At 48.0% G+C, this 23,544-nt stretch overlaps 10 protein-coding genes across 12 annotated transcripts in view; 7 read left to right on the top strand and 3 right to left on the bottom strand.

Moving 5' to 3' along the window:
* The first annotated feature begins 156 nt into the window (after positions 1–156).
* Positions 157–2,469, top strand: CNF01080 (hypothetical protein). The gene is made up of 5 exons (XM_571254.2): positions 157–254; positions 308–448; positions 510–591; positions 653–782; positions 833–2,469. The coding sequence occupies exons 1-5, from the start codon at positions 172–174 to the stop codon at positions 1,234–1,236; spliced, it is 840 nt and encodes a 279-aa protein (XP_571254.2). The 5' UTR covers positions 157–171; the 3' UTR covers positions 1,237–2,469.
* Positions 2,470–3,360: 891 nt separating this feature from the next.
* CNF01090 (hypothetical protein) lies at positions 3,361–6,566 on the top strand. 2 transcript variants are annotated; one of them, XM_571255.1, is made up of 3 exons: positions 3,361–3,552; positions 3,854–4,450; positions 4,503–6,566. In XM_571255.1, exons 2-3 carry the CDS (start codon positions 3,958–3,960, stop codon positions 6,209–6,211), a joined length of 2,202 nt encoding a protein of 733 aa, XP_571255.1. In that variant the 5' UTR covers positions 3,361–3,552; positions 3,854–3,957; the 3' UTR covers positions 6,212–6,566. The 2 variants fall into 2 exon arrangements, with proteins under 2 accessions (XP_571255.1, XP_024514487.1); XM_024658559.1 differs by lacking the exon at positions 3,361–3,552 and having other exon boundaries at positions 3,737–4,450.
* A 10-nt stretch (positions 6,567–6,576) lies between these two features.
* On the bottom strand, positions 6,577–8,124 carry CNF01100 (expressed protein). Its single transcript, XM_571257.2, has 7 exons — positions 8,028–8,124; positions 7,890–7,971; positions 7,708–7,829; positions 7,519–7,657; positions 7,268–7,471; positions 6,958–7,209; positions 6,577–6,903 (listed from the first exon to the last, which is right to left on the bottom strand). The coding sequence occupies exons 1-7, from the start codon at positions 8,064–8,066 to the stop codon at positions 6,671–6,673; spliced, it is 1,071 nt and encodes a 356-aa protein (XP_571257.1). The 5' UTR covers positions 8,067–8,124; the 3' UTR covers positions 6,577–6,670.
* A 173-nt stretch (positions 8,125–8,297) lies between these two features.
* On the top strand, positions 8,298–9,894 carry CNF01110 (mating-type switching protein swi10, putative). Its single transcript, XM_024657346.1, has 5 exons — positions 8,298–8,698; positions 8,750–8,853; positions 8,915–9,014; positions 9,066–9,314; positions 9,362–9,894. Exons 1-5 carry the CDS (start codon positions 8,366–8,368, stop codon positions 9,752–9,754), a joined length of 1,179 nt encoding a protein of 392 aa, XP_024513002.1. The 5' UTR covers positions 8,298–8,365; the 3' UTR covers positions 9,755–9,894.
* Positions 9,895–11,601: 1,707 nt separating this feature from the next.
* CNF01120 (hypothetical protein) lies at positions 11,602–15,915 on the top strand. The gene is made up of 5 exons (XM_024657347.1): positions 11,602–11,694; positions 11,761–13,173; positions 13,239–13,862; positions 13,987–14,747; positions 14,855–15,915. Exons 3-5 carry the CDS (start codon positions 13,498–13,500, stop codon positions 15,586–15,588), a joined length of 1,860 nt encoding a protein of 619 aa, XP_024513003.1. The 5' UTR covers positions 11,602–11,694; positions 11,761–13,173; positions 13,239–13,497; the 3' UTR covers positions 15,589–15,915.
* Positions 15,916–16,063: 148 nt separating this feature from the next.
* CNF01130 (sterol O-acyltransferase, putative) lies at positions 16,064–18,856 on the bottom strand. The gene is made up of 9 exons (XM_024657348.1): positions 18,572–18,856; positions 18,260–18,504; positions 17,899–18,204; positions 17,824–17,846; positions 17,085–17,770; positions 16,853–17,026; positions 16,740–16,793; positions 16,599–16,683; positions 16,064–16,528 (listed from the first exon to the last, which is right to left on the bottom strand). Exons 1-9 carry the CDS (start codon positions 18,583–18,585, stop codon positions 16,256–16,258), a joined length of 1,860 nt encoding a protein of 619 aa, XP_024513004.1. The 5' UTR covers positions 18,586–18,856; the 3' UTR covers positions 16,064–16,255.
* An 86-nt stretch (positions 18,857–18,942) lies between these two features.
* Positions 18,943–19,506, top strand: CNF01140 (hypothetical protein). Its single transcript, XM_024657349.1, has 2 exons — positions 18,943–19,270; positions 19,367–19,506. Exon 1 carries the CDS (start codon positions 18,985–18,987, stop codon positions 19,240–19,242), a length of 258 nt encoding a protein of 85 aa, XP_024513005.1. The 5' UTR covers positions 18,943–18,984; the 3' UTR covers positions 19,243–19,270; positions 19,367–19,506.
* On the bottom strand, positions 19,473–20,391 carry CNF01150 (expressed protein). The gene is made up of 5 exons (XM_024657350.1): positions 20,155–20,391; positions 19,931–20,084; positions 19,828–19,834; positions 19,686–19,768; positions 19,473–19,545 (listed from the first exon to the last, which is right to left on the bottom strand). Exons 1-5 carry the CDS (start codon positions 20,258–20,260, stop codon positions 19,503–19,505), a joined length of 393 nt encoding a protein of 130 aa, XP_024513098.1. The 5' UTR covers positions 20,261–20,391; the 3' UTR covers positions 19,473–19,502.
* A 106-nt stretch (positions 20,392–20,497) lies between these two features.
* Positions 20,498–22,417, top strand: CNF01160 (positive transcription elongation factor, putative). Of its 2 annotated transcripts, XM_024657351.1 has the most exons (9): positions 20,498–20,593; positions 20,683–20,745; positions 20,815–21,016; positions 21,077–21,331; positions 21,433–21,522; positions 21,576–21,685; positions 21,745–21,924; positions 21,977–22,062; positions 22,124–22,417. In XM_024657351.1, exons 1-9 carry the CDS (start codon positions 20,525–20,527, stop codon positions 22,317–22,319), a joined length of 1,251 nt encoding a protein of 416 aa, XP_024513092.1. In that variant the 5' UTR covers positions 20,498–20,524; the 3' UTR covers positions 22,320–22,417. The 2 variants fall into 2 exon arrangements, with proteins under 2 accessions (XP_024513092.1, XP_024514488.1); XM_024658560.1 differs by lacking the exons at positions 21,977–22,062; positions 22,124–22,417 and having other exon boundaries at positions 21,745–21,970.
* A 64-nt stretch (positions 22,418–22,481) lies between these two features.
* The window catches only part of CNF01165 (hypothetical protein), a 2,061-nt gene continuing 998 nt past the window's right edge, over positions 22,482–23,544 (top strand). Inside the window, exons 1-2 of the mRNA XM_024658561.1 lie at positions 22,482–22,718; positions 22,769–23,544. The exon at positions 22,769–23,544 is cut by the window's right edge and continues 285 nt beyond it. Of these exons, the coding sequence (XP_024514489.1) occupies positions 22,539–22,718; positions 22,769–23,544 (956 nt within the window). The 5' untranslated portion in view covers positions 22,482–22,538. The remainder of the gene's footprint in view (positions 22,719–22,768) is intronic.

Consider the following 23,544-nt stretch of genomic DNA (forward strand, 5'->3'; position numbering starts at 1 on the left):
AGAAGGAACGGGGCAGCGTGCCTGGAGGTTTCATTGTCGATTACATAACACAGAATAAATGCCACATTGGACCAATTGCCGAATTTGGTTCCGTTCCACGGTGACGCGTTGGTGGATGCTTGCTCGTCGCTCGAAGATGGTTCAAGAGGTGTGAATAGTGCATGTCTCTATATGATACAGAATTATCCAACGATGGCCCTCTACGCTCCTCCGCCACCATCTTACCAAGATCATGCAGCTGGACCCGTCCAACAGTGAGGTCTTCTGTGAAAATGGAGCGATTTGCAAACTAATGTAACATTCGTAGCCATGGATTCAACCCTTACAGTGACAACGGTGGCTCCATCCTTGCTATTGCCGGCAAGGACTTTAGCATCATAGCAGGAGACACCAGACAGTCAGAAGGATACAGCATTCAAACCCGATATGCTCGAAAAGTTTGGCAATTGTGAGTTGCTGCCTTTGGTAACGTCAGTAGATGTCCGAACTGACTTTACCAATCTCAACAGAACCGATAAAGTGGTCTTGGCTACCAACGGTTTCGCGGCGGACGGAAACAATTTCGTTAAGAGGGTAAAGCAAAGATTAGAAGTGGGTCCATGAGATGTGGCTTGTGAAGCGGATAGCGGATGTTTATTGATGTGTATTGCAGTGGTATGAGCACGCCCATAACAAAGCTATGGGCCTCAAATCTATCGCTAGGATGATCCAAACCATGCTTTACGGAAAACGATTCTTCCCTTACTATGTATACAACATTTTGGGTGGTATCGAAGAAGACGGTAAGTGATTGCCGAGCATTGTAGCGAAGGCGCATCTGACCTTTTGCAAGGATCCGGAGCTGTCTACTCATTTGACCCTGTTGGCTCTTACGAGCGAGAAGCTTGTCGTGCTGCGGGTGCCGCTCAATCACTCATCCAACCCTTCCTTGACAACCAAGTTTATTTCAAGAACCAACAACCCGAACCTGGAGCTGCTCCCTTCGTCCCCGGTAATCTTCCCCTCTCCACCGTTCTTTCTCTTGTCGTCGACTCCTTCACTTCCGCGACTGAAAGACATATTGAAGTCGGTGATGGCATGGAGATCTATGTTGTTATGGCCAAGGGAAGGTCAACAGACGATTTGCTTGGGGAAGGTAACTTGGTGCCCGGCATGGAGGTTGAGGAGTTGCCTTCTCTTGGAGAAAGTGGTAGTGAGAGAGCGTTTTTGGTGAGGATGCCCTTGAAGAGGGATTAGATGTTGTACATTACAGACAATTCGGATGAACGATATCGTGAGAATACCGAAAGGTCGATGATAGCGGTTAAGGCAAGTGTATCGCCCTTAAAATACTCACGATATCACCCATAGGTAGAACCGATGGCAGTTATACGTTCTACTCTTGAAGCAATGGGGATGGTGAGTGAGAAGATGAGCACTGGTTAAATATCAGTGTTTCGGCCTTCGACCCACGTCCGTTAGCAACAGAGTATCATTAGGCGCACCTATACCGCCGCATCTATACCGCCGCAGCACAATATACTGAATCGTAGCCTGGAGTTCAGAAAGGAACTCGTGTCTGCCCATGGATTGGTCGTAAATTTCTACTGACAGGACGTATGTAGGCCATCGGAGATGGTCATTGCAGATTTGTAATGGGGATGAAAAGAAGTATGCCATTCAGGGTGATCATATGAGTCAAGGATTCTTTATCGATAAGTAGGAAGACGGAAGATGATTAACAACAAACCTCTCGCTGTTTCTTCCGACTGCCCGAAGAAGGCAAGACAAGCAACATATTTTCTATCTTGCACACGGAAATTATGAAGGAAGGAAGGAAGTTTTGGTACTAACGGTCTGAATGATGCACGTTATCGTGCGTGAGGAGAAAGAACTTTGTTGAATGTCCATGACGAGGTTGTAAAGGAAAGAAAACACACATGGTATTATCATCTGTCTGGCTTTACTTTGACACCACGTGCATGTCATGCATTTGCACAGTGACGAATTTCAAAAAGATACCAAGCTCATCCATGCGCACTGCTGAGCTGTAATAGATTGCTTCCGTCTTCCACACCTCCTCTGCTCGAGCTCTATCCCCATTCTCATTTTTCGCTCTAAATTAGAGTGAAGCAGCGACGATGTCTCGATTCTTTATCTTGATATCGGCAATCAGCAATCAGCAGCAGCTTATCACTGGTCACGGCGCACATGCGCAAAGGCCGAACTTCAAAAGATCCCGTATCACCGCTCAATGTTCAATTAACGAACATTTCAGAGTTTTAGACAGGTAATTTAGTGCAGGGAAGAAAGTAGGTCAAATAACCATTCACAAAAGGGCACCACAAGATGCAGGATGGTTACAGTCTAGTAGCGGTGCATTGGAAACTTAGAATTCAAAACGCTTGGTTAATAAGTGTTGACTAGACGACTTATGGTGGGATGCTAATATAATGCTAGAAAAGAAGGCATGCATGCTGCCTGTGGCCGCCCATTTATTATATAACTACACCTGGAAGGGACTACACTATCTTTACACTATCTTTACACTATCTTTATATTTATGAAAGGGCAATAGGGCAATAAAGCATTTTAAGCGTGCGCTACGGCTCAGGGAATAGATAGGCTCGACACAAGACCCGACGGACATTGACCGGCCGTCTCACAAGGCCCGAAGATCTGAGAAGAGGATCGTCGCAGATTGAAACGTTTGGCTGGACTTGGTCGGGAGGTCTTGGCCTTTCATACGGCCATTCTCCATGCATATGGAGGCGTTAAGACGTAACGTTGCATTGGATGGCACTTCAGAATCAAGCCTTTCTTATACAGGATGAAGCATACATTTTTCAATAGCCCAGTTCCATGCATAGATACTGGTCATGAATCCTGGTCGGAGACTGGTCAATGTCCGTCGAAGCTTTTGTGGAGCCTATTCAAGTGGGAGAATCTGAATCAAATGAAGGTTTGAGACCAGAGCGCTGCGTACCGAATGCGGGAACGGGCGCCCCCCACGTCATTTCGTCGGCTGCGAGGTCCTCATAATAGGTCTCGGGCGTTTTCATTTTTCTTGGTACCAGAAATTTTCAGGTTTCGTCAGGATACGTCTCTCCACTCAAAACGTCGATTATTCGGTTGTTTCTGACTCCGGACAGCTCTGATGTCCTGGAGGAGGGGAAAGAAAGCACTAGGGAACAGTTCACTGCTATGGAAGTATAAAATTCTGGTGCAAGGCGGCCGAAAGAAGCACTGACCAGGCGTTTCTCAGAAAAGTGTCAAATATTATCCATAATTGATCACTATCATGTATGGCAGTCTAGGCCCCACATTTCCGTGCCGTTGAGATAATTCTCAAGCCGTTTCCCAAAGTGCCCTTCCGTTCACATCTCCTGTTGTTGTTGTTGCTCTTTCTTGCTTGGTAGTATAAGATCTGCCATTCTCCACGAAGGCGGAAGGCGTTCAATTGAGTAAATCGTCGTCGTTCGCTGTCGTCATTGTCAGTCAAAAAGTATCACCGCATCTCTCAAAAGCGGGCGCCTGGAGGAACATTGTTTTTCTAAGCAGAGTGCATCGCTGGTGAGTCCTTTTTGCGCATCATGCATGCTGTGCGATACCGCAGTGTGGGAAGCGGTGATTGTTACGACGACCTTGATGTGTACTTCTGCGGCGACTGTCTGTCACTGCGGGGAGAGAATTGCGTCACTTTTTGTGATCTGAGATTCCCACCCATCTCTACCAGCATCCCTTCTCATGTCTTTTTGATTCCTGTCCACTCTTCCGTGCAGCTCTCCTCCATTCCATCCTCTGTTCGTTCGTCTCGAGACTTCAGCTCATGCTGTCTGCCCATCTGCCCGCGCTTCCACTTCCAAAAGCGCAGTCCTGATCCCCTGCATCGCCTCAGCAGCCTTCCCTCACCCAAGTTTCTCGGCCTTGTCCAAGCTAGCATCTCATTCACCACGTTCTTCAACCTCTTCAGTTCAAATGTCGCTTCCCGCTCGTTCCTCCAGGAGTAGCACCCACTCCCCACTTGCAGACTCTTTCCTCGATGCCAAGGCGCAGAGCGCGCGACGCATCTCCTCATATGAAACCACCCGCACTCGAGCAGGCTCTTCCACCCCAGCCTCTCTCACTATAGTCCCAGAAAACAAACAAAACGCCCAAACAGCGCCTCAGAGCACGCCGCCGTCATCCTACAAGCTCGCTGACAGGCGGAAGTTACCGAGGTCGGCGAGCGGATTGTCCGCCGACTGCGGACGTGTGTCTGGAGGGTCGGACTCTGACGACGGAGTTCTGACCATAAATAGGGCAAAGACATACGACAAAGGAAAAGAGAAGGACACTCTCGCTGGTGGGATGTGGGGTATCCCAGAGGAACAAACCATCAAACAGGCCAGGTGGGTTTTAGACCCTACTGAAATGCAACTGGGTTCAGAAACTTGGTCAAATTCATTGCGGATTGTCTTGGTTCTAGGGCGTGAGTAACCTATCGATTCATACAAGGTTATATGCTGACTATCACGTTTTAGATGTAACTGTCGAAGCACTTGAGCCAATGCTCTACAACCCCGCGTTCGCAAACACCCTCCTTCTGATAGGCTCCTACGAGCCCATACCGGAGATTGACGCTCTTCTTTCCCCCTCTCACCTTTTATCGTCATCTCCGGATCGAGAGATTTGCCCTAGTATCCAGCCTTTCCAACCTTCTGGCAGAGCTAACGGTACCGAGTCTCATGATCTTACTGTTCTCTTGAACCAGGCGACTATTCTAGCCAAGCAGTACCGTGAGCGAACCCCGTTGGCTACCCGTTCTAGACAAGGGTCTTTCACAAGTGCTTCAAACTCTCCTCCTTCATCTCCTGGAGGCAGAAAAAAAGTCTTCTCAGTGTTAGGGCTGGGTAGGACACCATCGAGGAGAGGATCATTGGATTCTACAGGGGATGACCGGCCATCGTCCAGTGTATTCAATGGCGAGCGTGAAGGCATCTCCAGCAGTATGTCAAGCAGTTCTCTCCGGGCACCAAGCGTAGCCTCGAACAGAAATCCTCATTCACGCATCTTATCCATGTCTCGAGACAGCTTTCTGGGAGGGATGTTCAAACTTGACGGCGATGCAAGATCTTCGGGTGAGGGGCGGCATTTGTTTGACGCGGTTATTAATTTCGTGCCGCCCATGTCAATGTTCAAATCCGAACGTGCTATGCAGCACATGCTTCACCAGGCAGTAGTGATCACTACTGGTTGCGTGCCCACACTGGTTCGCAGTGTAGGTAGAAGCTCGAATGGTGAGGCGCCTACTCTTCCTATCACACTCCTCCACGTCCTGCCCTCTCAGACGCCTCCTGCACTCGCACCCGTTCTCGAGTCTTTCGTCTTGTCGCTCTTACCCAACTTCCAAGCCCGATGTTCTCGGGAATTGTTCGGCTGCATCGTCACCCCGCCCGTATGGTTCTCTCCCCTTGTGAGCATGTCTTCAAACGCTATCACTGAGGACGGTGTAAGTGGAGCAGAAGTGCTGCTGGTTGGAGGTGTAAGGTGCCCTCATCAAGTTATGAAGGGGCAAGGTCGTACAGAAGACTTCAAATCTCGTGCATTCTTGTTCAGCTGGGAAGCTTGCATGTCAGTGTGCGGCATCATTGCTGAATCTCGTCGTCCTTCTGGGTCACGCGCGTCCACATCGGCATCTCGCTCTGTCTCCAGACAGGACATTCCTGGTGACCCCCCTTCTGTCAACTTCAACGACGTCCAGGCGAGGACACCCCCTCAGACATTTGAGCATATTTTATCTACAGCGTCAGCTTCCAATTCATCCCAACTGCCTACACCACCTACATCACTTTCCGCTCAGCCAAGCTCAAGCCCTAAACCAGCTTTGTTCTCGCCAACCCTTCTACCTATCCAAACCCAGAACCTGCATCAACGCAAGTCCAAGCTTTCTGCTGTAGCAGCAGCCTCCGACCTCCTCAACTCCCCGCCCACTCCTGATCTCGACCCCAGCATCTCTAGCTGCTCATCAAGCTTTGCGCTGGGTGAGACAAACTCTCAGGGATCGGGATCGGGCGGATCGGCAAGTGCGGCTGCTACTGGGAACGGTGGGGATAATGCGGTGAGGGTTGTGAAGCAAGGGGAGTTTGGAAGGGAGAAATGGGAAGACGGAAAGGAACCGAAGAGAAAGGGAGGAAGAGGGATTGTATCCGGATGGTTCAAGCGAGCGATTGCGAAGAACATTAAGGCGTAAAAAGAGAAGTCGTTTATCCTTGCCTCTGGCTGTTTGTGACATGTTTGCTGGGAGCGGGAACAAGTGGACGTGCCTGAGTGGATGTACCTGGCGAGGATCGATGGAGTGTCATGGGAACAGTTCATTCATTAGGACATTTCTCATTGAACACGAGCACACATTCACCATATGCCGAACATATTAGCCTAGCATTGGACATTCCGATATACTACATCGTTAAGCTTAGATAATTGTTGGTTGTTTACATCATTAGCAAAATAATAGAATGATTTCGTTGATCGAAAGTCCGAGTTTGCACATCTGTTTCTTGTCTGCGATCGACGAATTTACAGACTATGTACGCGCATATCTCCTGGACTGAGGACCCTGAAGCACATTATGATACATTCAAGAAGACATACAAGACTCTAGCACACGAATCTCCCAGAAAAACCTCCAGCCTGTCCACCACACGATTATTTACTCCTCATCGTCTGCCATCTTGGAGCGAAGCTCGGCGAAAAATCCACCCAATTCCCTTCGCGGCACAGTGAATTCTCTAGCAAAGTACTCGAGCTTCTCCACGAACTCTTCGCTTTCGTTTTGGAGCAATTCGGGTGTGTAGTGAGCGACTTTGATGTAGGGATAGTCCGGATTTGACCTGTCTTGTTTCTTGTCGACCTCAGTGTAACAACGAAGCTTGAAGTTAAGACCTAGAGAAGTGAACAAGGTGAGTGCAAGCCGTTTAGAGTGATTAAGGAACGTACTTTTGCCGTTAACGCACATGACACAATTGAACGTCCTTTCCTTCCCAAATCTCGAGTCCTTGATCTTGACGTTGACTATGTTCATCAGACTGAGTTGTTCGTAAAGCGCCAAGCTGGCATGGTCCTTTTCAGCCTCTTCAGCAGTTTGATTGACAGAACTTGACGCCGGCGCTGATGATGGGTTTTTAGAGGAAGCTTGTAGTGAGCGAGAGTGCTCGACCTCGGCTTTGTACTCGCGTTCAAGGTTTACAACTGTAAGAAATTAATCGAACGTCAGTTCAGTTAAGTCTTTTCAATTGTTAACACCTACTTCGTTCGTCCTTGGCATTGATCTCCGACTTCATTTTTGCCATCTCCTCCTTTAAAGCTCGTATTTCTTTAGGATCGGGCTTGGCATTAGACTCAACCGGGATGGCTGCTTCCCGAGCGGCTGCCAATGATTTCTCCAAAGACTGAACCTTCGCTTGAAGCTTCTCCGTCAGAGCAGTTTGGCTGGCAATGATGTCGTTTTGAGCTATAACGTGTCAGATCCTAATGCATGTTGAAGACAGTATCCTCTACCTTTAGCTTGAATCTCAGTCTTTTCCTTGTATTTCTTCAACAAGGCTTCTGCGTCCGTCGATCGAAGTTTTGACAATTCTTCAAACTGCTTAGAGAATTTGTCACTTTGAGACTGTATCCTGTCTCGTTCGCTTGTCATCTAGAGATTGTAAGTTAGCCAAAGATTTCCTAACATAAGTGAATACCTACGTTCGCTAGTCTTTTCTTCAGCTCCTTCACGCCTTCTTCGTTGGATTCGCTTTCCTGTAATAATGGTCTCTTTCCTTTGGATTTGGTCGCCGACTTTTTGGGTTCTTCATCATCGGACATCTCTAAAATCACCAGCCATGAGCACCGCAGGCGGAATATTGGTAGCGATAAAAAAAACTCACCAGTAAAACTTCCGTCTCTTACATCTTCTTCTGCGACAGCCTTTCCTTTCGCACGAGATGGGACCATATTTTCCTTGCCGGACTTAAACAACGACATTAGAGTCCCGCTTCATGAACAGACGTCACGATCGGGCTCACCTTCTTTGATGTTGTTCTAGAAGCTGTTGAAGGGGCCATACTGTCAATCAGCTGCTGTACTGACTTGGCGCTTTCTATTGTGAAAGGATGGCGTTTGAGCAAAAAGTTGGAGATACGAGAAGGGCAGGCGCGTCTGTTTTGTTTACATGAATGGATGGATGCGGACTTTCGGTGTAAAACTCCGTGTGGCAAGGGAAGTGGAGGTGGAGGTGACTCCATCCATCTTCGTCATTCCTGTCGTTTGAGTGCGTTGATCGTATTAATAATTCCTTGGATGGTTTCGAGTTGCATAGTAATATTTTATTCCACTCTCAAATTATCTCTTATAGCACTCAGGAATGACTGAGCAGAACAGATCATCTTCAAGTAATGGTGGTTCAATAGGACCTTCGATGGGTCCCCCCGTGTTTCAGACTGCCTCTTCTGTTCTCAAATCTGTTGCGGCTCAAGCAAGTCCAGGGGCCAGCACATCAACGATGTCTTTGCGAAATGCCTCAGGAGGTCAGCCTTCCTTGTCGACCTCAACATCGGCGCCGAGTCCATCAACCGTAGGATCTTCTAGCAATACTGCAGCAGGGACGGGCGGTCCCTCAACAAATAGTTCTCAAACATCAAGGCCTATAAACAGGCCGGCAGCAAGCAAGAACAGTATCATATATAATGCAGTTCAGGTAATACCTATAAATGACCCTTTCTGTATACAGTGCTCATATGAATTTTAGAGACGGAACCCTGTTTTATCGGCCATCCGTAATGTCGGAATTGAAGTTGGCGACATTGTAGCGGATTATCAAGTCGGCGCCCATAATGGCGTGCTTTTTTTGAGGTGAGCTATAGTTGCTCTGTTGCCAATGTATATTTCTATGCTTACGCTGTCGTTCTGTTAGCCTGAAATATCATAGATTACATCCAGAGTATATTCACCAACGGATAGAAAAGATGAAGAACATGTACAATTTCCGGGTTATATTGGTCTTATGCGATGTTGTCAGTCCCAGCACCTAATGATAGTCTGTGTGTGCTTATCCGGATTTTTAGAACGAACATCACCAATCCTTACGAGAGCTCACCAAGATTGCCATTATCAACGAGTTTACTGTCTTTGTCGCCTGGTCAAATGAAGAGGTTGCTCAATATTTAGTCACTTTCAAGCAATTCGAACACAAATCAGCAGACACTTTGAAGGAGAGGGTTCAACAAACTTATCATGATCAGTTGGCACACGTCCTGACAAGTGGCAAGAAGGTGAACAAGACCGACGCCGACAACCTCGCCGCTGAGTTTGGCGTAAGTGTATTATTGAATTTCGTGTAATTCTTTAATGATTTGTATAGTCATTCGAATCAATCTCGCGCAAGTCCGCCAAATCGTTGTCGAACGTTAAGGGTCTTGGCGCAACAAAAGTCACTTCTCTTATCGACGCCTTTACTAAACCCTTTCTCGTTGGAGGTTTGCGTCGACCGGAAAGAGAAAAGACGGCACAGGAGAAACAAGCAGATAGTGAAGCTGTTACATTTGCAGGCGATGATATGACCGATCCGACGAGAAGCTTAGAGCTCGCGGTCGGAAACAACGACGGTAACAAAAGACAGATGACCGACGAGGTCAAAGGTGAAGACATGGTCGGCGGTCAAGTATGGCATGATCCTTTGGACGATGAGGATGATGACAAGGTGGCGGAAGAAGAGCCTATAGCGAAAAGGGCCCGCATAGACACTCCAATTTGAAATGTGAGATGTGATGGCAATGACCCGCCGAACTCTATCCGGAGCCCGAATGAAACGTCAAAGGAGCATTCTTGAAGGACAATTCCATTGGATATTGCTGGTCGGATTTACTCACTACTCTCTATTTACAGCAATGGGATAACTTTCTGCTATATTGTTTCGGTAATTCCCATCAATTCATCAAGTGGGCCATTCGTCATATGTGATAAGCACATATGTTATGGCGAGGTTGGACGGCAGTTGAACGAAGCGCCTCCGGTCTCCGATGCCAATGATTATTTCTACTGAGGGGATCAGCAGATACTTGTGAATACGCCAATTGATTCGGTATACCGAACTGACAGTCACGTATTCTTGATACGCCTATATGGCTCGGTTACGTCTACTCTCTTCGAATCAGAGGTTAAGCAGAGCTCTTTAGACCAATTTCCCCAACTCTACAAAGATGTTGTTGGTAACATAAATTGATGCACCAAGCCAACTATCTTAAAGAGATAGCAGCCCATTGCGCGAGGCATATCAATCCACATCCTTTGCAAGGGAAAAACTTAGTAAGAGCATATACAAGCGTCAGTTACTTCACAGGTCTTCGACAACCTCGCCCCCATTTACTACTGTCTCCGATTTCTGAAAGTGTCACGGCTCAGTGATCAAGCGGGGAATGCAAAGGAGTGATGCCTAATTCAAAGATGGCAGACTGTCAACAACCAACAATGTCCTTGCATGGCATATTGGATAAAGCATACGTTTGATCACGCTTTTAGGCGCTGTCAAAAATAACAAGATCGGCGGCGTTGGATATAAGCCGCCGTAAGCCGTAAAAGTAGGCGTTTCACGCTCAAAAAGCATCGCATTTCTGATCAACGTTGTCTGATCAGTGGTCATCCTTTCAATTTCGGTTCCTGATTCTCAATCCTCGATCGAAATATCTTAGTCTCGGGCCTCAATCTGGCCATCAGCCATCAATGGCTATTTGGTAAGGTCCGCGTTGGCCTTTTGACCTCCATTTCCTGTGACCGTACCTATCAGACATGTTTGGTTCATCTCAATCGCCGCATGATAGCAGTGGATGCATTTTGATATGTCATTCTTCACTCTCATTGCTGTTGGCAGACAGTCATTATTGATAGGGTCCATTTGTACTATACAGATACATCAGGTAACAGGTGAAAGTTTTATTTGAAGAGATGGATAAATGTAGGGGAAAAGGTTCACTGCAAAGCTTGGTAGAACTGAATGTAGCTAGTATTTGGATGTTAGGGTGACAGCGATTCAAAGTGTATCATGCGGAAAAACACCGGAATGTCGTGTTTCGGTAAGAGTACGAGATATGAAAGAGCAGGTACATTTGTCATTATCGGGCAGGTCTCTACTCGATTACTGATTGAATTACCCTCACCCATTATTATAGTTAGTAGTAATCTCGTTATCCTTCAGTAGATCAGGACGAAGTGGTGGCGACCTTTTTTACGTCCTTCTTACGTAGTAGTACTACCTCTTCTTCTTCTTCTTCTGGTGGTGGTACTCTCTATCACCCAAATTTCAACACGATTTATTCCTAGCTACTACTTCTTTACCCCTTGTCTCCTTCCTGTTTCGCTTTGAAGTCAACCTGGTTTACTGGCTTATTTTGATGTTTGATGCAGCGTTCGCTTCATCATCGCCCCTCTCCCGCCATCTCGTCGTCGTCGTCGTCGTTCGTCGTGTTCTTCCGCCGGAAAGTGCTGACGTGTACAAAAGGGTCTTGATGGCCACCAACAACCCTCCTGCTGATTGGCTGATGACGAAGGATTATTATGATGGTACCTGATTCCTCATTTCCCAATTCACCTAAATCCGAAACACCTGTTGAGCGCTTTGACCTTTTCCCCATTCTCCGCATTGCAAGAGGCCTGTGCCTGCACTGCATCTGCCATTTCAGTGGAAGGTTTTTCTACCTTGTAGGTCACGGTCTAATGTGGGAACCTACTCCAGTATCATTGAGCTTCTGCTGATATGGTGTACAGCTGCAAACATCATTTATACCACTATCTGGCCGCTCTAGTCGATATATGAAGTCCTGCCACTGGTCTCGGCATTATCCGGCCTATAGGATGATGGGTCATGATTCTTATGATACAAAAATACGGATGGGGGCGCAGCAGAACGGAGGTCAATCTCACAAGTGATTTTACACCCCATGAGGATACGACGCGTTCTGGCGTCTGGTGAGCAGCGACTTCTTTGATGTTGACCATGTCTTATAATACAATAAATCGCTCGTAAGCTAAAGAGGGATGAAGATGAACTTTTTCGGGTTTGATTTGAATCCGACTGAATTCGATCAGGTCCAAAGGGCTATCAACGGTTTGATCCGTCTTTTTCCAGGAATCAAGGATGGGGTATCCATTTGGCCGCCGCATGTCATGCAGCGGCTCACAGCATCCACAGTTCAACAGATCAAAATTGCGCTCGGCCAGCTCGGACGGGAATCAGAATGTCGGGCTGCGTGATTGCTTCTAGCTTCTGAAGGGCGTAAATGAGGCAGGGCGCAAAAGAAGCTAGGAACGGGGAAATGTCAGGGCCGTGATCCGGTGTGCAAGGTAGCGCTAATCAGATTGACATAGCATCGAAGAGGAAAGTTGGAACATGAGCCAACATGAGCTGCATCCTTCGAGTCATGCAAGATGACAGACCATCGCGTCGCGCCTCCACATGCCGTTGGCGACATTACGCACTGCCTGTAACAATTGCCAAAACAATTCCTTTGGCTGCTCAAACATACGTCCTTCCCGGGGAGTGGGGAACTTGGGAATCTTTCTCCACGCTGGCGCTTCGAAAGGGGGAATTTAATCGCCTTTGACCGCGTTCGCAGGTCACGGCCAGCATCCTCCAGTTTTGGTCATTTCACCGGCAATTCAAGCCATCATATCCCGAACTGGCGCCTTCACCACCTCATCTATCATTTCCGTATTTGGTTCTATTATTGCTCCGAGGGGCAACAAGTTTCATCTTTTGGTACACAATAGTGCATATTTGGCGGCAACTGTTATCTGTTGCTGGAATATGGAGAAGATATACAGTGATCTTTTATATCACGCCACATTAGCGCACCGCCGGAATGATCCCCGAGCACACCGATTGCTCGCTGAAGGCTTACGGTACCTCGACACTTCACCTTCTGATCAAGAGAAAGAACAACTTTGTTCGGGATTTTCGTTCCTCTACCCCTCGTGTCAGAAATAAAAGACACATAAATACATGTAACTGATCGACTTCTCGTCCGTGAGGAAAGAACAAACTCATGCTTCTTTCTACCACGGACGACTGTTACACACACACACAGTTGTCCGACACATCATCAGCACACATATAAGGAATCTGCTGCCATCAGCAACACACGAGCTATCTACCTATCGGCTTCCCTACCCCTCCTATCTGTGAGACAATAATCTAGCTTTGCCTTCCGCGTATCAGACGGCATATAAGCTGACCTTTCCTTCAGGCTGTCATCTTTCCCTCTCCATCCCACCGCACACAGGTGCTTACACAATTTATACAGCCACATCCACATTCCCCATCCTTCTCTTTCCTACGTTCACTTACTTCTACTTGCACAGCCAACGGCGTTGAAACGTGATTATCAGCACCGCGTTCATCCCCTCAGTCGTGTACTACACAGTGTATCTATCACTCTGTCAGCCCCACTCCTGTTCTGCTACACCATCTTCCCTTCCGATCAACAACATCATCTCCTTTCTGCTATGTTTGCGATGCCGAGTACCCCCACGCACAACCGAGGCAGCACTTGGTCAAGGTATATCACTCCTGACCTCACGCCGTCATTCCCAACTTCCTCCTCCTTCGTCGAACGCGCTCTTTCCACACAATCACTAAGCCACCAGCCTTTCTCGTCCCCATCTCCTACATCTTCACACTCCCTTGCACTCGCTTCTCCCGTTCAGACGCCCTTCAGCCATCCTTCTGTCCAAAGGCAATCAACTCCTGCCATCCTTGAGGACGATTTTCACCCCAACCCAATGCTCGCAGCGTACCCAAACACTCCTTCACCTCAACCCTTTGGTGTCACTGGCGGTCTTCTTGTTAGCGAGCCTGCATCTATGCTTCAGTGAGTGCCGCGTCTCATTTATCTACACCGTTGGCGTGGCATGGCCCGCGAGGTGGAGGTGGAGGTGGAGGTCCGTGTCACTTGGATATAACAATAGCTGACTTTGGTTCGTCATTTACATCAGACATCCTTCCTCTGATTGTGGCACCGTGCTCCACTCAGACATCTTCTTGTCCCAGTCCGTCTCCAAGACTTCTCGACCAGCTCTTCGTCCTTCTCTTTCCCACAACGCTGTCCTTAATACGCCCTCTCCGTCTACCTGGCCTCGCCGTACTATGACTACTTCGGCTCTCAGCACTTCCGCCGTCCCTACTCTGGGGAGCAACCAGCGTGTGCGTCCTGATGGGCCACCCTTAGAGTCGGCTATTGCCGGGGAGAACAACAATAAAGTGACGACTCTGCAACACGAGGCGAACACGCCTTCGCTGTCGCAGTCGGTTACTTCTACTACTTCTACCACTGCCATTGCCACCCAACAACCCGTTCCTTCCTCTTCATCCTTGCCAGCTCATCCATACGGCTACTCAACCTACGCCGCTCCCTTCAGCAACGCATCCTCGTACTCTGAATATCCATACAACCCATCATCATACAGTGCCCCTGCGTACGCTAGCGCCCCTTATCCTCAACCAAACTGGCAAATGACTTCTGTATCTCATGCAATTGCTCACAGGCAACCGCAGCCTCAGTATTCGTGGGGCGACGTGCACGCCGCCACCATGCCTGGCAAGCAAGATGAACCCATTCTGGCCCCCGGAGAATTGCCTGCGCCCAGACCACCCATGTCATACGCTGCTTTGATTGGGGAAGCCCTTCTGCTTGCGCCTCCTCCTCACCAACTGTATGTATCAGAGATCTCCGACTCTATCAAGAAGAGGTACCCGTGTGAGTATTTTCCCTTGTGCATATCCGCCGTCTTTTTTTGTGCCACCAGCACTGTGTCGCGCACGGACCCTTTGCAAGGACCTTCAGCTGATGGCAATCATCTTTAGACTACCGTCAGAACCCCACCAAAATCTACAACGGTGTCCGCCACCAGACCTCGATGTGCAAAGCCTTCGTCAAGCTTCCTCGTCCTTTCGGCGACCAAACTGGTGGTGCTCGTAAGTGGGGTATCCGAGCTGGATGCGAAGGCTGGTTTGCTGGTGGTGGCTACCACCCTCCTTCCAATGCCGTCACTACCAACAAGCTTAGTAAGAACAGGAAAGCCAAGTCCACAGCTCGTTCGAAACAGCTCGCCCTCGGTATGAACGGTGCCAAGAAGCTTCAGCCTGGCATCCCATCACCAACTTCCTCTGACGGTCCTTCGTCAGGCCCGGCCTATGACGGAAGCAGTGGCGCAGTTGCCCCGTGCCAACAGCCTTACAGTACTGCCGCTTTCTCTTCACCTGCTACCAACTCTCACCTTCCTCCTGGCTACCACTACATTCCAGTCAACTCTTCTCAAAACCACCCCCAACCTCAACCCATCTACGTTCCTGTCTGGGGCCCTTACGCGGCACCTAACCCTCCACCTCAATACCACGGTCACTTTGATCACGGATCTCAAAGTCCTGAAACATGGCGTAGACAAGTGGCTGGGACGCAAAGCAGCGACGGCGCGTCCTTGGGTTCCAGCTTCGACGAGATCAGAGTTTTGCCCATGATGGGTTCTCCTGCGGCCTCTGTTCACTCTTTCCGTGAATCTCTTCATAGCTCACATGGCAACTCGCCTAAGATAATGTGACGAAGTGGCTGGTTGGGATACACTTGACGATTCTTACGACCATGACGAGAAGAACTGGGAGGAAAAAGAGAACCGTTTGTAGCAGATCATCATGGTTGTGGATTTGCTTATACTGTAGTACCGGAGACAATGTAATGTCCGGTCTTTCTACTCAAGCCTCTGGTTAAGGTACAAGAAGAGACCACGTTGTATCCAGTCCTCCTTTTTCTGTTTGCTTGCGTAGTTTCTTTGCTTGTTCCTTTGGTAATTTTGTTATTGGTGACTATAGTGTTTATATCTTTGATTTCGTTGTTTCTTGACAATTTCAATGCAGCTCCTGTACCTCGAATAATGAGTCCATTGCTTGACTGTCATTCATATCGAATCTTATCTTGATGATAAGAAAAAGCACACTGCTTCGCGTAAAAGATTTATGATTTTTCACACAATTGTAATGTAACACCTATCTTATCAGCATCAATCGGATCTAAGATGTCACGTTATACGAAATGCATGTCATTGTCATAGCTTGGATAAATATACACATACATATACACATACACAAAAAAACGCATCTACCATACAAGGTAGCAGATCGCCCTGTAGTCTCAACCATCAGCGGTCAATCCCATCCGTCCGTGTCATCAACCGCAACAATGAACCGGATGTGATTGATTGATTAGGTTACTCACAATAACGGGAATCCTGCCATGAGACCCATCCAGAAAACAATATTTCCAATCGTCTTATTCCTCCTTACGATCGGTAATCTCCCCAACGCAATCATTGGTAGTTGCGCCATCTGCATCAAAAACAGGTACGGCCTAATCTTCTTTGTGACCACGGCCATTACGAGCTCGTGACACAGGGCGGAGAGGAGGAAAGTGACAAAGGCGGCAGATGTACGGGTAAGCTGTAAAGTGGTCATTGTCGAGGCGTAGACGTGTCGAAGGAGGAAAGTCTGTGGTGTTGAGGAGGCGATTATGAGCTGCCAGCAGGATCGAGAATAATAAGGTTAAATGGTCACGTACGTGGACGGGCTTGTTCCATTTTCGAGCAAATTCATCCCATGATGTAGAGTTCCACCAGTCTTGGTAGAATTCCCGATCGGCAAAGCTTTTAAAGGCAGAAATGTCAGCACTTTCATAATCTCTAGCGCTTCCTTTACTCACTATGAAAGTTCGGCGAAGCCGGTACAAACACATTCAAAGATGATGTAGAAGATCCTAAGGGGGGTTACAGCATTTAGCACTTTGAAATACATGTACGTACGAGCTGCGCTTACAAGAGATAATTGAGCAACATGGGTCCAGCCAAACTGATATAGCTCTTAACCAAAGACTTTGTGTCACCTTCAGTAGGCAGTAAAGGCATGATGTAATGTTCGGTTATCGTGTAGATGAGTGAGAACGTGCCGAAAGTAGCAATGATCTTCTCAACGACGACCAATGGACGCATGCTACCACCCTCGGCGTGTTAGCATGTCACCCGTACATAACATGATGAGCATGACTCACGTGTCTGTCCTGGGATACTCCAACTGATATACCAACGTCGGAAAGAACATAAAATCCAAAAAGTGCCTGTATGTCACATTCTGAGGCCATACCAGTCCCTTTGCTCCATTACTCTTCAATTCTTCCTGCATTGCATCGATATTAGTAGCGAGAAGCGCAATTTCCTCATTTGAAGACCACGCGAGCGCACCGGGTGGGCTCGGGGTATGGGGCGAAGTAGTGTGAGAAGGTTCTAGAGAGGTACCTAGCGGAAGATCGGCACGAGGGGAAGGGAGGGCGTCTGTAGCGTATGGTCGTCGGTGAGGAGCGTCGATATGGAGGTGCTGTCGTCTTCGATGACCTTCAATGGAGGTCTCTTCTCTGGCAGAAGAATGGCCCGTTGATTCTGGTTCGGTGCCTTCCGAAATGATCATCTTGTGTCTGATGGCAGCAACAGGTTCTTCATATCCTGTTGTAGAAGTAAAATTTGGTGTATTGATACCAGGAGTGCCAAGAGGGGTAGAGGCTTCCGTGCTCTGGTTGGCTTCGGCCGCTTCGAGGCCTGCTTGTCTTGAGGCTGCCTCAGCGAGCAGAGCTTCACGGCCGCCAGGGTATTGAGCGATGGCCTCTTCCAAGTGCTTTTTCTCTGATTGTAGCCGGTGGTAGACTGTAGCCAGCATACCGTTATGGGCCATGTAAGAGTGCATCTGAAATAGTAGTCAGTGGCGATAAGAAGCGGAATGACAGTCGCTTGACTGACCTTCATCATGGAAGACATGGAGTCTGAACAGTCTCGTCAGCATTCGTCTAATTCTGAAGATCTAAAGCCACTCACGCAGAACCAAAAATCCAGACTGTACCCAATACCATTGCCTGTGGTAGCCCCACCAGACAGCCATTCCCAAATACGCCGACTGGAAAATGTGTTGAATGATCAAGCCAGTCCAGTAATAGTTGAACCAGCGATACTGCAAACCCTTGACAAAAGGTACGCAGAGGAACATGGTGAGTACCATAATTAGGTCGGAAATTGCCAGGACGAGTGCGTCGCCTGTGATCAGGCGACCGAACGACCATGATAATAGTGTCCGGTTCTCCTCCCAAGAAAGGATGGATGTGCGGACAAACATAAGTCCAAGACCTAGCATATACACATTCCAGTACGTCGTTTCACATATACAGTGGGTTGTGCTTACCTATCCAGAAGAGGACGAAGAAACCTCGAAACTGATCTGTCTGCGATGACGTATTATGCCTGTCGAGGGCGGATACTCGAGGAGTAAAGGTGAGTACGGCCTTGAGCTGGGCATTGCTTGAGGAACGGTATGGTCTAACTCTGATCACGCCCTCGGCGGTGGGCACCACACTGTCTGCGCTGTTTGAGAGCGTGGTAGTCATCCGCTCTACGTCGTACGCCCTGGCTGGGATAGTGGGTAATGGACTGTTACAGGTACAGTGTCAGATATAACAGGGTGAGATCGTATAGCCAGGGTAATGAGAATGCTCACTCTTTTCGTGCCATGATGTGCTATACAAGGCTGTGGAGCTGGTGGATTGAGTGAAGAGATGTCAACTGTCCTTTGCGGTTCGGATACTGATCACTGAAAAACCGAAATAACGATATGCGGCGAGCGCGTCGGCTGCCGAATACCGGCGATAGGCGAGAATGGCCTTTTGGTTGCACAGATATAAGGAAGAGGGACGGGCCGCGAGGTCTGCAGGCTGCGAGTGCTATGTATGCACACTGTGAGACAAGAAGAGAAAGTACACCACCACGGACACAGCCCGCTGCTCTTCCTCCACCGGTGGGATCGGTGACTTGCACCCGCACGCAAAATCAGCGCAGATCACAGTCCACATCTACATCTCCACAAAGCTCATTTTCCGTTTCGTCCAACTCTCGTAGCCATCTCGCTTCACTATGACCAAGGTGTACCTCCTCTCACGCACACTTGACCCTCTTCTCGCCGTTTTCACCGGTCTCTTCGCCTTTCACCTCAACCAGAACAATCCCCGGACAGCGCCTCCTCCCGGCCACACATTGCAAGAGCTTCTGAAATGGAAGTGGGCAGAATCTAAGAAGATTAGGGAGGCTAGGGATAAGGAGGCATCGGAAGAATGGGAGAATGTGACGAGGGAGCTTGTGGGAGAAACTTCTGTCGAGGAGGCTAAGAGATGATGGCAATTGCAAAAGCCAGCAAAATCAGGTAAGCGTTTACCACAGTGGGAACTGAAGTTGCGAGAGAAATACCAGCATCTATTGGTCTAAATCAGGGAGTGTAACTGATCGATTCCGACTGCAGGATCACAATAGTGACCAGACGTCAAACCGTGTATTTTAAGGCACCAACAAGGCTTTGATCGAACTTTACATGTCATACAAAGCAGCAATATTGTGATGAGCAACAGGGAAGAGAGAAACTATGCATTCATAACAACCTAATCCCTAACCCGAACACCGTGCTGTATCTTGGGACCCCATCTGCAGGACATGAAGACGTAGTAAAGTCATATGATAATCGAGGCAGAGCATGAAATGGGAAGGAAGGAATGGGTAATCAAGAAAGAGATAGAAGACATTGTCAGCATTCAACCTGATGGACAATCGACAGCTTCACTCACCCTCTAAACTTCTTTGGCGGCTTAGGCGGACGGATGAATGCTGAAGGGGGACTTCCTTGGGAGTACCTTGAGAATGCCCAAAGCTGTGTTCCCTTGTTAGTACTCCTCTTGTTGAATATATCTCAATATCATGGTCACATACAATATATCTACAATTGGCAATAGTCGTTAGTACATGATACTTGGACTTCTACACACCACAAGCTCCCAAATGGCCGACTCCGGTCCACCATCCACAGACTCACCTTTTTTCCTTGGTAGCAAGCCCCAAATCGTTCATCTTCTTAGTCTTGAGCCACACCTCATTTAATTTATCCCATGATTCGGCAAAGGGCGTAAGTTTCTTGTCGGCATTACGGCCAATCTTGCCGAGGAGCTCTTCGGGTGTAGCCGCTTCAGCTGCAACATGTGTCAGCGAACACTTGGCTCCATAACATAGTCGTATTCCCAAAGACCCATAGGAACTCACGAGAAGCAGCCAAAGGAGCTTTTTGCAGCACCCGGGAGGTGGTGGAAAAGAGACGGGGCTGGGCGAGGCGTGAGGAAGAAGCGCGGAGAGAGGGAAGGAACATCATGCTGGCGGTTCTGATACTGGTGCGATTGTCGCAGGATAAAGCTTATAGCTGTGATCTGGATTAGGCCGATCGAATGGTATCTCCAGGAGTAAAGTGTTTCTAGATGTATAGTAGTTCGCAAAAGGGGAAAGAGTTCGTCAAAACGTCGAAATTGGCCGACGAGATTGCCATTACGTAATTCACACCCTCTCCGAGTTGTTGCCAAGTCGAAGAACGGCAGACCAAGTCGTGGTCAAACCATCTTTCTCGCTCACCTTGGCAAACATGGACGCCACCACTCTTACAGGGCACGTCAAGGAGCTCAATGCTGCAAACCAAGCGGGAAAATCAGATGTGAGTGATGCCGTCGGCGTTGTATCGCCAAGGTGCTTGCGTCGTTCTTTCGTAGGTCTGCTGCTGACTAGCATGATGATGATTTATAGGAAGTTATCTCTCTGCTCAAGAAACTTCAGGCTGAGGTTGTTCCTACAGAAGATCTCCTTCGAGTATGTTTCCAATCGAAAGTCAATGCGAAATAAGCTAAAGCTCGCCCGACTTGGTATTTCCACTTGTAGTCATCGAAAGCTGGTGTCGCAGTCGGCAAGCTTCGTACCCACGCCACACCATCAGTCTCAAGTCTTGCCAAGGAGATAGTTAAGAAGTGGAGAGATGCGGTCGAGGAGACAAAGAAGAAGAGAAAAAGAGCAGAAGGTGATGAAGGAAAAGATGTAAAGAAGGAGAAGGAGGAAGGGAACGGGAAACGAGTCAAGGCGGAAAGTATGTGTGCACTGTCACCAGCTGCAGAATCAGGAAGTGATACTCATATTCATTTTGCAGCGGGGTCATTAGCGGCGACACCATCAGCTAGCACACCCGCCTCGGCCTCTACACCCGATGTCAAAGCGACCTCCCCTCCTGTCCGTCAACCTCTTTCAACCATTGACTCATCACGCACTACGCCTCGAACCGCCAAAAGCGATGGAGTGGCCGACAGCCTGAGAGCTGATTCGAGCGAAGGAGGCAGTGTAGATAGCGTGAGGGACAAGTGTGTGATCATGATTTATGACGCATTGGCGTTGGATAGCACGGCTGGTATGTCTGGAATTTCTTGCTCTGTTGCCGTGGTGCTTTTACACCTTGCTGTCGCCTTTCACAGTTGAACGATTGAATGACTGACGCAACGCAAACTATAGAAATAAAGATTTTGAAAGAGCGCGCCATTGGAATTGAGCGCGCAGCGAATAAAGCTATGAACTTCTCAACAGGAAACGATTATCGCGCTAGTAAGTTTGATTTGGAAGCGCCCTAAAAGGGCAGCTGACTGATAGTAAACAAGAAATGAGATCACTATTCCTCAACTTGAAAGACAAGGGTAATCCCGCTTTGAGAAACGAGATTGTCTTGGGCTACGTCAGCACCGAAAAAGTCGCTAGCATGTCCAAAGATGTAAGTCCACAGTCACCTTACAGAGCTAGCACCAGGATGCTCACATTCCACAAAATCAGGAAATGGCCTCTGAAAGCGTTCGAATGCTAAAGGAGAAGATTGCGAGTGACAACTTGTTCAAGGCCAAGGCTGTCGGAGTCACCCAAGCTGAGACAGACGCGTTCAAGTGCGGACGGTGTCACCAGAGGAAATGTACTTATTACCAGATGCAGACAAGAAGCGCGGATGAACCTATGACTGTGAGTCGATACCTTGCCCATATGATAAGATGGTACTAACTGTGATGTGCAGACTTTTGTTACGTATGTGTCTGACCTGACTCCAAAAGAATCATTGCTGACTACGTGTACGACTTGCTCTTTTTATTCAGATGTACTGTAAGTCCCTTCTTTAATGCGATCTATGTCCCAATGAAACAAACCTGACGAACTGTGACAGAATTGTAACAACAGGTGGAAATTCAGCTAGTTTCGGATTTTGCCTCTGGGGAGCATTGTATCTTTCGGGTTTTTTGTCACGTCGTCTATGCAGCCAGTATATTTACGAGGCGTATCGTTGTGATTTGCGTGTCAATGTCACAAAGCCATTAAGTGCCGTAAATATGCCTTTTTGCAGTGTTCTGAAATTCAAATGACTTTTAAATTCAATCGTTTTACTCTGTTGAAGTCCCCTCAGACTAAGCGTCACATGGCGACTTGTATTTACTTATCAGTTGCCATGCATTGACCACACCATTTTCGTCAACGTGTCACAGTTTCGAGTTGATTTCTCGTTTGTTCTTTTGTTTCTCTTGTTATTTACATATACAGTTGTACCTCGAGCAGCGTCACAAGCTCATAATCCATCGATCGATATGAACGCCTTCGAACGTGTCCTTAGTACTCCTGAACTGGTAGACGGCATCCTCAATATTCTTGAGCCTCGCGACCTCTGCAAGATTCTGACTCTGGATAGGGCCTTTTTCCAACATGCTATGCCGGTCTTATGGCGCTCTGTTCCATATCGAGCCACAGAGTATTTCGACGAAACAACTGTGAATTATCTTCCCTTTCAACAGAGGGGTCATGCTGACCTGCTCGACAGTCTCGCGGAATTGCTTATATGAACGCCATCAAACATCTAGATATCGGCGATATGCCCGGTGATCCTAATAATCTCAAAGATCAGAAGGAAATATTAGACGCCATTTTACAATACTTTCCAAATATAGTAACGGCCAGGAATTATTGTTCGCCTCGGCCATGGTCTTATAATTGGAAACTGCGAGTCGAACGTTCATTCGCCCAGAAAACAGACGAGGAGGAAGAGTGCGGCAAGAGGGTAAAAATGGTGGAGCAAAGGAAACTACTGCTCGATTTTAACGTCAATTGGAAAGCCCAGGGCGTATTAAACACACAGTCTCTCGACAAATCTTTCGCTGGATGGAAAGGTTATACCATCGACCTTTCTATCACTATGAGAGTTCCACTACGGAAATCACAGCATCGCTTCCTCTTGGAGCCTTTCAGCACGACCCAGCCAGACGGGTATTACTATGTCGCCTACCTACTTTCTCCGGCCAGGCGAGATCCCAGAATTTGGGCTCTCGATTTTGAAGGTCTGTCAATCAAACTTGCAGAACTGGAAGGTATACTTGCCTTCCATCATGTAAAACTTCGGCCCATCCTTGAACTCCGTGCAACACGTGTTGTCGATGCATCACTTGAAGGATTTGAAAGCTTCTGTGATAGTGCCAGGGATCTTCAAGAGTTACACCTCAGTTTTAACTACGGTTGTCACGCCCTACACCTACGACATATTGAGCGAATCGTCTTGGCGGTCGCAGAGATGCCAAAGCTGAAAGCGATAGAACTGTCTAT

This window comes from Cryptococcus neoformans, assembly GCF_000091045.1.
Source record: "Cryptococcus neoformans var. neoformans JEC21 chromosome 6 sequence".
NCBI lineage: Eukaryota > Fungi > Basidiomycota > Tremellomycetes > Tremellales > Cryptococcaceae > Cryptococcus > Cryptococcus deneoformans.